This window comes from Thalia democratica, chromosome 5 (assembly GCF_965202585.1).
Source record: "Thalia democratica chromosome 5, ktThaDemo2.hap1.1, whole genome shotgun sequence".
In the NCBI taxonomy this organism is placed as follows: Eukaryota; Metazoa; Chordata; class Thaliacea; order Salpida; family Salpidae; genus Thalia; species Thalia democratica.
In genome coordinates this window covers 3,075,153-3,087,432 of record NC_139169.1, presented here as the reverse complement: position 1 = coordinate 3,087,432, position 12,280 = coordinate 3,075,153, and the positions used below count along the sequence as shown (strand labels likewise).

Sequence of the window (12,280 nt, the reverse complement as noted above, 5' to 3'; positions counted from 1 at the left end):
AATTTGTTTTCTTTTTGTTTTTAATCTTTGAATGAAATTGTTAAATAAGTTTTTGTAACATTTTTTTTGTATTGACTATTGTAGATTGAATTATTAATAATAGTTTGTTTTCCATAGTTTTATAGATTCAAAAAATTTTATATACCTTTTAAGCACATCATTGATTTTTCGTTATCTTTTATTTTCTTGAAAACTTCAATTATTTATATTAGTAAAATAAATAAATAGTGTCATTTTTGTTTGTCGCTTAGGAACTTAAGTTTTTCAGTGTTACTAAAAAAAAGATTCTTTTTGTAAACCTAAAAAATTGTTTAATTCATTAGTTACTTATTCACCCAAAATTACTACAAAACATTTGAAATAATTAAGTTGATATAAAACTAGAAGATTTGTAAAAAAAAATTTGTACTTCAACTTTAGATAACGTTAGAGTAAGTAATTATTAATTAAACAAACAGTTTTAACATGCTTTCAAAGTTTTCAAAGTTATTTTTGACGTTTTTAAGAAATTATCACCAACGAAATGTGCAAACGTACATATGTATTTTTTGCAACAATGTTCCTTATAATAGTTTGCTAACTCTGAATATTAATTGTTGAAAGCGTTAGAGCAGTGGTCGGCGGCTGTATGTAACTCGCAGGTCAATTTTCCTTGGAAAATTGTTAGCGGGCCATACTAATTAGAAAAATACCTCTCAGAACTCATTTATTAAAAAAAAGTCTTAGTAAACAGTTGAATAACAATTTTCTAAGATCAAAAATGTGAAAAATTAAGCAATATCAGCGCACTAGTAAAGAATATTTAAAAAATTAAGAGCCGAACTCGAAGTTTTTAAAAGTAAGTCTTTAATTTTTATTGTTTTTAAAATGTATATTTCTGACTGAAAAGAAGCTCGCGGGCCGCATATTTTTACTTTGAAGCCCACATTTGGCCTGCGGGCCGCAGTTTGCCGACCCCTTTAATAGAGGAATGTTTAAAGTAAAAATGTTGGCATAATGTTAATGCATACCAGTGCGTTACCAGTATATAAAGTGTTTTTATTCTTAACTGAATAATACTGACATAATTTAAAATATCTCACAGTATCATGTAATTGTACATAATATGGGTGGGTGTCACTTCTGCACGAGTGGACACTTTTGAACGAGAGGACACTTTTGAACGGTGTTACATTTTCACGGAAATATCTATTCAAACCGATGATAAATTTTCCCATTTAAATTAAACACTTATTTTTTTATTTATACAACTAAAAACTATAGTTTATTTAATAAAAGCGTCTGCTTAGTTTAAATTTAATTAAGTTAAAATTTATATTATAACATTTTTTTATTTTTTAGTAAAAGTCAGTCTTTTTATGCAGAAACTTAAACAATTAGTTTTAATTTTAGCTTTACTACTTAGTTTTTGATTTTGATTATTTTTTCTTTTTATTTTATTATAGTATTTCAAGGTTCATAAGAACTAAACCATATAACAAAAACATAGTTGTTAATTAACATATCAGAAATAGAAATAACTTAGAACAGTTTTTTTATTTTAGTTTGTAATGAATTAAATGTTTTAGTTTTTAAGTTTTTTCCCTGGCATGAATCTTTTAAAAATAATTTAATTTTACCATTTAGTGTTTTTTGTTTCTAACTTTAATTTTTGCTATTCAAGCTTTTAAATACTTGATTCTTTTTCTCTTATATGTATCTGTTAAATTTTTTATTTTTTTTCAGTTATTTTTTTTTGCCAAATTTGGTACTAGCTAGAAACATTTAATCGGCCTGCATGCAAAAGTAACGCCCTGTTTAAAAGTGACCTTGCTGTGTAAAAAAAGTTGCTGTGTAAAAATGTCGCCGTGATAACATGACGTTGTGCAAAAGTGACACCGTGCAAAAATATCTCCGTGCAAGTGTAACAATGTAATGCTGTGCAAAACTGTTGCAAGTGTTGCCGTGCAAAAGTGATGCCATGCACAATTAACCTTTGTGCAAAAGTGTCGTTGGGCAAAGTTGTCCCCTAGTGCAAAAATTAACCACGGTGTAAAAGTGACGCCGTGTTAAAGTGTCGTTGTGCAAAGTTGTCCAAAGTGCAAAAGTGACACAGTGCAAAAGTCCTCCTCGTGCTAAAGTTACGCTCGTTCAAAAGTGACCCGTTTCCACATAATATGTATCAAGTTAGAATAACAAGAGTAGTGAAGACATTTAAAATTTAATATAGTCAAGGTATTGAAACTTTGCTTACCTTGTACAGCCATTAGATGACATTGTTTTTCTATCATAATAATTTTTTAAACGTTAGAAGTTTCAAGTCATTATTCAGTACTTTCAAAGCAACGTAGTGTTAAAAAACTAATTTAAAAAAAGCTATTAACTTATATGTAGCGTTTGTGCTCAATATTAATACTTACTTTAATAAAGTATTACATTAAACTTCTAAAGCTTAGTTAAAAAAAAAGATCGATGACTTTCGGTGATATAAGACAACTTAAATATTAAAACAGCTAGTAAAAATACAAACTTTGACAAGGATTAAAAATATTATTACATGCAGCATCTAAAAATAAAAATAAATAATTTTTGTTCAATTGATTTAATTAGAGCTTGATTAATTTTGCTAGAAGGTTACTTGGAACATTTTTTTTTAACATCTTTAAATAACAGGTTATATAACATAAAACAGTTTTGAGACTGTTGCTAGACAATCTGATTTACTTGTTTTTTTCAGATATAAAGATAAATCTTAGCATTCTTTATAATATTTTATTTTAGTCAAATTACATTTAAAACTATTATTTTAAAAGAGCAAAAATAAAGCTTAACTTTTACAACGCTATTAGTATGATAAATATTATATTTTGTTTTTGTTGATATTATAAACAACTCGTTTTTACGTTTTAATTGATGTTAATTTATTTTAAAATAATTTATATCGTTTGTGATTCATAGAAAACTGATGTTCAAAAAGGAAAAAAACAACAGCTCTTGTAATGTACAAGTAATCATAGAAAGGTAATCCCGCAATGTTGTTTACATTTACTAAAGTTAGTTTTGTTTTTCTTAAATTTTTACTATTTTTTTGATTATTAAGTTAGTAAAAACCATTTTTATTAAACTATATCTTTGTTAAAGTTAAAAGTTATCAAAGTACAACTGTAACAAATTAAATCGGTTAAGATTAGCTACAAAAAATTTTTTTAACAGTTGAATTATATGGACTTCAACGTTAGTGTCACCAAGTTTTTCAGCTAAAAATTAATAATATTTTTGTTAAGTTAGTCTTGAAGTAAAACCCTAAACTTTATTTTTAGCCTAAAATGTCCTGGACTAAAAGGTATCCAACAAGGTGTACGACTCGATAAAGATTTGTTCGTACACCAGTTCCTTCGACCGAACTTTTTGGGTACTTTTTTGTCGTTCAACTAACTTACTACTAGCTGAAATACTGCTTTACATATTTTTTATTGATTAAAATAGTTTTTACTTTAGTAAACTTCTTAAAACAGTTCATGTTGTAATTTGAAGTTGCAAGCCCGAATTACAATAGACATATTTCACTTGTTAGGACTTTCAAGCTCGTTTGGAGGAACTATAAATAATTTTTTGTCTCTTAATATTTAATCTGCTGTCATAAATTCAAAGTAATGCCAGTTTTAATTAAAATTATTATATTAATATCAAAAATAAATAGTGAAGAGAAGGAGATTGATATAACCTGCAGATATAAAAGCTGTTATTTTCATTAAAATGTTTTTTTTGGTACCGAACAATATAACAAATTTATTAGCTGTTCTTATTAGTTTTTAAAATTTGTGTTGCTTTTTATTGTCTCATATGTCTTTAAACTAAACTTTATATGTGAAGTTTAACATTAAAATCTTTTCAGGACACAGTCAGGTTTTGTTTTTTGAAGTTTATTGACAAAGAGAGAAAAACTCTTTAAAAGTTTCTGATCTTTATCGTGCAATAAAACTCTATTTTTCTTTCAAAGAATCATTTGACTATTTATATAATTGAAGTAAGCCTAAATTTTTCATTTCAAGCTAAAGTTTTAATAATTAAGTTAATGAAAAAAACTGTTAATCAGCAAAACAATAAAAATTAATAATAGTGTGATAAATTGTTTGTCAAGTTTTATCAAATCATTTTCATTATCAAGTCTACACAATCAAATTTTAAACTATATTATGAACTAATACTATGAATTAATATAGTTTATTTTGAACACGTTTTAAAACTTAAAAATTACGATCTTAAAACTAAACACTATGTAAGTGATTTAAAAAATAATCAGTTTAAGTACTCTTTTTTTCGTTGTTTAGTGTAATTTTTGGCATTATTTTTGTTATAAAAAAATGCTATGCAGTTACTGTCCGAAGTTTTTTCTGAAAAATATTTTCTATATTATTTTTTATTTGTTAGATAGAAGTAAATTCGATATTCCAATTTAAAATGTTTACATGGCAGAAACTGTATTCGATTATATTCTTTAAAAGAAAATATCAAAACACAAAAAAAAAACTGTACACGGAAATGATTGAAAAAATTCTGTACTTATTTCAACATGTTACTTTAATCTAAATCAGTGCCTTTCAAAACTCACACCAAATATTCTGAGAAACAGTGCAAAAAATATTGAATAGTGAAAACATACTTAAAATTGATAATATCTACTTGTTTTCAATTTAACATCTAAATTAAGGTAACTTTTCAGTTATCAATAAAATTTATACTACAATAAATCCTATGCAGGAAAACACTGATTTTGTTTAAAATATTGTGTAAACAGTTTAGTTTTACTTCATTCTAGAAGTACTTTTTTTAGTTCTTACTTTAATCCGTTTGAGTTAGGAGAGGCAACGCAACAATTTTTAGCTTTAAATGTTGTCTTAGCGCACAAAAACTTATTATAAATTTATAAAATTAATTAAAGTTGAGAACAATAGTATAGCTTATTAAATGATCATATCATTTTCTAGTAGAATTTGTAAACTAAACTCCCCAAAAGTAAGACTTTTCAAGTAAAATCGTCTTGCTGATATATTTTTTGACTAAAAAAGTTTTCCTTTTTTGTTGTGTTTGCAAAAGTATTGTGGATGAGTAAATAAAGAGACAATAATAACATTCATTAGCAACAAGTGAGAGAATTTAACTAAAGAAAATGTTGAAAAAATCTAACAGCTTTTTGGGTGGATTCAAATCTCGGTTTTTTCTTTATTAAGCCATTCAGAATAAAACTGCTTTTATCTTTTCAAAAGAATATCAAAACAGAAGCAAAAAATTTGTTCAATTTATATAGGGTCCGATGGTTGATTCTACGGAGTTCCCTTCTTTTTTTTGCTGACTCAGCAAGTATGTAAACTTTTAAATTTCAACAAGTTGATCATAGTAAAAATGCAAGAAAATTTTCAATACATTTAGTATACGAAAAAGTGTTGATATGCTTATATAAAGTCACTTGTATAAATTTTTCCTCATTTTTCTAGTTGTTTTGGTGATGTATGTGGTGAATGTGATTTTTATTACATCAGATATTTTTTCACCTATATTTCTACTGTAGATTATATATTTTTTAATTTTACAATTTTAACTTAAATGTTTAAATTATATTTAATGTTATATCTGTTTCAAAAATATACATTTAAGTACTAACTTTTTCTGTCAGTTTTTTCATTTTTAACTTGTTTTGAAGTTTATAAATAAGAAGTTTTATAAAAAAGTTAATAAATAGATTTTTATATGCCTCACAGTATGTTTTGTAACAAAAACCATATGATAAATTTTAAATTATATTAGACTTTTGCAAAAGTATAGCTTTTGATTAAGATACTGCAAGAAATAACAGTTTCATAACAAATACTTATTTCAGTTTGACTATTTGCTAGTAATGATGTTTTGAACAAACTCAAGTCATTAGATTTGACTAAAATTAGTTTCAGATTTTTGAGATAATAAATATTTTGAAAACTTTGAAAAGTTAACTTTTAATATCTAACACCAATCAATATTACAAAACTCTAAATAATATTTTATTAGTTATTCATACTTACTTACATGCTATTCATAAGGTAATTTGTTATATACTTTATTAAAAATTTCCTAAAACAATAACTTGGCTAAATAAATCATCACGTATTATGACGTCACACTACTGGAAAGCGGCCAAGCCTCCGGTGTTTCCCTCGATAGTCTGACTAGAATGGACCATATTCGGGTCTAGCTCGATCTGGGGGGCTTGGGGTTTGTACATTTCGGAGGTCATTTTGTTCATCATGATTCCAACTCCCTCAATCATTCCAAGGATCAATCCGCCGAATATTCCTGGAAAATTATAAAAGTTCCTGTAAAATTGTATTCAAAAGTTCCTATGAAAATGCTTGAGTAAGTTCCTGTGAAATGAAAGAGTGAAAAGAACTGATGTAGATACAAACACGAAATCCCATAAATTTGATGCAAAACAAATACGAAATCTCATCAATTTTATTAATTTCCTGCGAAAGCATATGAGTAATTCTTATGAAAGCATTAGTGTAGTTCCTATTAATCGGTAAAAATTTGAAGGTAAAAAACTGTTTTAGAAAGTATACTAACATTGAAAAATATTCTACAGTTACTTTAAACATGTATTGATAAAATCTTTGTATATTTCACTTTTTGTTATGTGATCTAAACTTTAATACTTTTACACAAAAATTACTTGAAATATCAAGTTTTTTGATAACTTTTGTTCAAAATTCAGGTTTTTCCATGTTTTTTTTTGCCTAAATTTTCAAACTCAAGGTGATATGATTACCAATTTTTGTAAATAATAATTAATATTATTAATACCATTTACCAGTTGTTATAGCTACCCTGAATAATAATTATTACTAAAATAATTAATAAATAAATTATTATTACCTGATCCTATAGCGGCTCCTTTACCCTGTCTCATGGCCAAAACGAATCCCGTTCCTGTTAAAAGTAAAAACATTTTTTTTAATATATATATCTAAATTTCAAATAGATTATGTTTTTAATATGTAAAAGTTTTTAATAAAAAAAAAACAACAAGAGAATTAAAACGGTAATAATTTTCTAGTCTAAAAAGCTTGAAATGTTATAGTAAACAAACTAAAACTTTATCATAAACTTTAGTAAATAAACGGTGAATTTTTTTGGAAAATGAAACTTTGTCTCGTTACAGATTTTATTAAGGGGGTAATAGGGATTAGTAAAGTAGATTAATACAACAATCAAAACAACACTTATATTTTATTTACATAAACTAAACAACACAAAGATACAATTACATCACTCTATATGAGAACTAAAGTTAAACACACAAGAAAACATTAGTTCTTAAATCTAACGTGTTTAAAATGCATTTTAACTTAAAGCACACTTGCCGAATGCTACTGCACTGGAAGAACGCAAGTAAAATTCCGTTTTATAAGCACTGAAACAAATGTAACTCCTTTAAGTAAACAATAATATTTATTGTTTTAAGAAATTTGTTTTGAAAGTTATAAAAATTGTTTTGGAAAAGCTTGTTTTGAGAATAATGAAAATTGTTTTTATTATTACAAAAAATTCCATATTTATTCACAAGCTTTAAAATACTAAAATGAGATGCTAATATCATTACAACTTAAGCTAATGACAAAATAAAGTTTGTTATTTTTTACTGTAATTTTTACTTATTTACTTGAATGTATGAACATCACATAATATGTTTACCAATTTAAAAGAAATAAAGTAAGAATAAATACAATACAAAACTTCAATACAAAAACCTTAATTTATCAAAACAAAAAAATTTAATTTAACATGTTAGCCTTCTATGCTAAACAACTTTAAATGACATAAAAAAGTTTAACTAAACTTAAATGCTAAAATCTTAAATTCAAAACTTTAAATACTAATAAATACATAACCGTGTCCTTAAAAAATATATGTCTAAGCAATTAAATAACTGTGTACATGTAAGTATAAAAAAAAGGCTTACGAATTTGGACCATGATGATAAGTAGAAACTACAACAAACAGTATAAAAAAATCTGAATGCAATTAACATTAATAGGGGAAAAATTGGATTGCAAGCAATAACATTTGCATAAGTAATAACTAATATTATGCAGGCATTAACTTTTTCAATATTACCAACAGTTAGAATGTATTTTCTTAACTTTTTTGAGACAACAAAAATTCAGGCAAAAGATTGGAAATCGAAATTTAATTAACTTTTATCAAATTTTTCTATATATTATCAAAACCAAACCCCAAAATAATGAGATAAGGTAATAATGTTATTAAAAGATTTTTTTATACAGTTATCTCAATTTTGTTTATTTATTTATAACAGTAGTCGGCAAGTCGAGAAAGAAAAATTAATAAAAAACATTACGGCATAAAATACATATTTTTTACTAGTTTTTATGAGAAAAACAAGACAAATAGACTATTCATTAAAAGTTACAGTAAAACTTTAAATATACTTTTTGGAAATAAAATCAGTTTTAAATAAATAATAAAATTAGTTAAAAAAATACTGGCAGCAGAAGGCTGAAAACTCATTTATATTTATAAGTTGAAATAATACCGTTTATTTATATTAATTTCATTTATTTATATCTTTAACTTCAAATCCGGACGTGGAGTTTCATGTAAACAATATTATTTATTTACGTTAATTTTATTTTATTATTTATAAAACCAACCGAATCCGGACATTATCGAGTTCCATGGGTCTTCCTTCTTTCGAACTGCGGTCAATGCGCACTCAAAAGAAGCGAAAGTGAGACCCCAAGCGGCGAAACCCACCGCTGTTTTGGGTGCTTTTACCCTGGCTTGTGATACTGCTCCTACCAGGCGGTTTCTGTGTTGGGGATTTTTTGTTTAAGAATAGTTGTTACCTTTCAGTGTTCAGATGGCTAGCTTTTAATTTTCATTAATTTTTTTAAACTGCTTGAAAATCATGCAAATAGTTTGCATATTTGATGAGTCAGCAAAATATTTTTAAAGTTTTTTTAACATTTTTTTTCTTATTTATACCGTTATCCGTAACCCACGTTACCCAAGCATAAAAAATAAATCAAAAAATAAAGTTTTATCATTAAAGTTAAAATAAGTATTAAAAAAATTGCCGACTCAGCAAATATGCAAATTATTTGCATGATTTTCAAGCAATTCAAAAAAGTAGTGGAAATCTAAAGCCAACCTGTTGAGATGACTAATGCATTACTGTATACAATAACTTGTAATTAAATTTGTTTAATAAAACATAATATACTTGTCAAGTAATATATATTTAATGTACAAAATAATTTTCATAACTTAAAACAAAACAACATAAATTTCATAGTATACATAATGTGTCAGTGAGAAATATTTTAACAGAAATACCAATTACACATTTACCAATCCCCAGAAAACGTTTATCGTTGCAAGGTGTAGAGTTTAAGACTAATGTTTTTTTTACCATATAAAAAAATTATAGGAAATTATTAGTTATAAGAAATACTATTTGTTAAAATTCATTTATAAGTCAGTACATATACTTTTAGAATACACACATATTTATGTTATTTATTTTTATATAGTATACTAAAAAGAATTTCTGATGAGCTGATAAATGTTTTTTTAGTTTAAAGCTTTTAGTACTTTTGTCCTGACGTTTCCAATAAAACCTATAAGATAGTTCTAAAAAAGGGAATGTACCAACAAAACTATTTTATTGATATCATTTGTTTACAAATTAATTTTGGGTGAAAGTAATTACTCCTTACTCATATACAAAACAAATGATTTCCCTATGTGGCCCCATTATTTAGTAAAGGGTACTATTAAATAATTATACATAAAAATAACTTTACTATATTTTTTAAATAATTGTTGCAACAAACAAATTTAAGCACTATTGAGTGGTAATTATAAATTTTAATAATGTATTTGTTTATGTAAAGCTGAAATTTATTTTTGTATGTAGAATATTTAAACAAAAAAGTTATGGTTGTTATATTTTTAAGAGAAATAAAAGTTTGCACGAGTTAGCCAGAAAAGCTCTTAAGTTTCTATCTAACTATGGTAAAACCACTTAACAAACTAATAACAATGCAAAAAGATAAACTTCATCTTTATCTGTAAATAGAAAACAAGACCTGGCTGGAGTTAAATACATACAAAGTAGGAAATTAAATAAAAAAATTTAATAGCATTTGTTTTAAACAGTATTTGTTTATTTTATATATCAGTATGCTTCCATTAAACTTAAATGAAAATACAATTACTACAAAATAAAAATAACCACAACGTTTTTGAATAAATAAAGATAATAGAAACTAAAATAATAAAAAAACTTTATGGATAATTAACTTTTAAATAAACAAATAACTCTTGCTGTATCAATTGAATTAAACTTAGAAAAAGCTAAAAAAATCAGGAAAAAATACTTACAAACTTATTTAGTACTTGGTAGGAAATTTTACTTTCAATGTTAAATTTCTGATTAAAAAATGTTTTAAAACTATGGTTCAATGTTTTTTGATTACTTTAATTTATTAGTTACAGTCTTTCTTACCCTTATTGTCTTTCTCACATAACTGAGAACTACATCATACATGGGTATTACTTACATAGTTGGTATTTATAAAGTTACTTTTTTTTATTAATACTAATTAAAAAGTATAAAGTAGAGCTTAGTATGATATAAAATCAGAGTATGAAATGCTATATTCTTATAAATCCTGGCATCCTTGGAGCAATGTAGATTAAATTAGATAACTTTTGTGTATATTATGTAGTATATATTCAAAATACAAACGTGATTCCTTTAGGAGCGTTCCTTGCCCCTCCAGCAAGATTGAACATTCCGGAACAAACGAATCCAAGGCAATAAGCACCACCAGTGTCTTCAAAAACTCTCCAAGGACACGGATCTCTGCTGTAATCCATTTTATTTATTTCCTAAATTCTGTTTTATTTATAACTACAATTAGTTTTTTTACATACAGAACTAAGAGTAATAAAGACCTAAGATATTTATTGTAAACCATTGTATTTAAGGGCATAGGTGGATGGGGTAAAATATTTTTTTACTTTTTAATATTAAAAAAAAATTAGCTTTACTAAGCTACAAGATACTTTTTTCATGTTTGAAAGATTCAAATTATATTTTGAGAATTAGCAAGTCAAAGTTGGAGTCATCAATACGTTCCTTATAGGCGCAAACTAAAACCACATAAAAAGACACTTTCACTTTAAATCTAACTTCTCCTACGTTATTTGAGATAAATACCTCAATCTTTCATGAAATTTTCCTTGCGGTATTTAGAAAATTCTATATCAAGGAATTAAAAAAAATTCAGCAATAAGAATTATATGAAAAGTTAACAAAAAAAACCAGTTCATTTTTTGTTTTTGTCATAAATTTTCATTTTTAAATTCTATTCCAACATATTTTTTTTTCTAAAGTTTGAGGTAGTTATCTCTAAAAACGTAGGAGAAGATAAAATTTTAGTTAGTTCTATTTATTTGCTGTTATAGTTTGCGCCTCCCATAAGGAACCTATTGTAGTCTGCAACTTTGACTTGCTATATCTAAAAAAATATGTTGATCTTAAAAGTTAAAAAGCAACTTGTAGCTTACTTGAAACTCAACAAAAAAAAGACTAAATTGTGAAAAAGGTGGTTTGTTAAAGTTTATTGAACAACAAAAAAAGACATTAAAAATATTTTGTCCTAGGACCGGGTGCACAAAGAACTTTGCAGTTAAAAAATCTAAACTATCTTAAATTGACCTGGGTTTTCCAAAATTCAGCTTAATTTATCCTAAGTAGTAGGGGTCTCTAAATGAACGTACTTCAATATTTTTTTAATAAATCTTGACTATTGTTAATTATCTTGTAATACTCTATCAGGGTTGTCACAGGTTTTTGAGAAATTTCTTCAAGGTTTTTTAAAGTATACATTTTTGGATCTATTTGTAGTTTAAAGTTAAGTTCAAGGTTCAAAACTGTGTTAAGTAGTATAACAACATCAAAATAATACTGTGAAGCTACATTACATGTGTTTTATAATAAAAAAATTTTTGATGATGACAAAATTGTTAATCTATTTTCTATATGATAGATTTTTTGTGTCAAATTACATTTTAGTACATAGTTTTTAAATTTTTTTTAAATCCCAGATTTTTCTGGTTTTTTAGTAATTTTTATTCAAAATTACAGGTTTTTTAGCCTACATTTCTAAATTCCAGGTTTTTCAAGGACTTTTGTGGCAACCATGTATCAATTAAATGTTTATAGTTTTAATGA

At 25.6% G+C, this 12,280-nt stretch overlaps 1 protein-coding gene across 1 annotated transcript; it reads right to left on the bottom strand.

Annotated features, from left to right (window-relative positions):
• Window positions 1-6,136: 6,136 nt before the first annotated feature.
• Window positions 6,137-10,920, bottom strand: LOC145835611 (mitochondrial import inner membrane translocase subunit Tim17-B-like). The gene is made up of 4 exons (XM_082943284.1): window positions 10,790-10,920; window positions 8,688-8,845; window positions 6,889-6,942; window positions 6,137-6,309 (listed from the first exon to the last, which is right to left on the bottom strand). The coding sequence occupies exons 1-4, from the start codon at window positions 10,918-10,920 to the stop codon at window positions 6,137-6,139; spliced, it is 516 nt and encodes a 171-aa protein (XP_082799410.1).
• Window positions 10,921-12,280: the final 1,360 nt, after the last annotated feature.

Excerpts from the sequence above, each read along its gene's own strand:
- LOC145835611 (XM_082943284.1), bottom strand. The coding sequence starts at position 10,920 with ATGGATTACAGCAGAGATCCGTGTCCTTGGAGAGTTTTTGAAGACACT. Across the intron at positions 8,846-10,789 it reads AACGCTCCTAAAGGAATCAC|AAACCGCCTGGTAGGAGCAG; the intron begins GTTTGTATTTTG and ends TCCCCAACACAG. Across the intron at positions 6,943-8,687 it reads CTCGATAATGTCCGGATTCG|GAACGGGATTCGTTTTGGCC; the intron begins GTTGGTTTTATA and ends TACTTTTAACAG.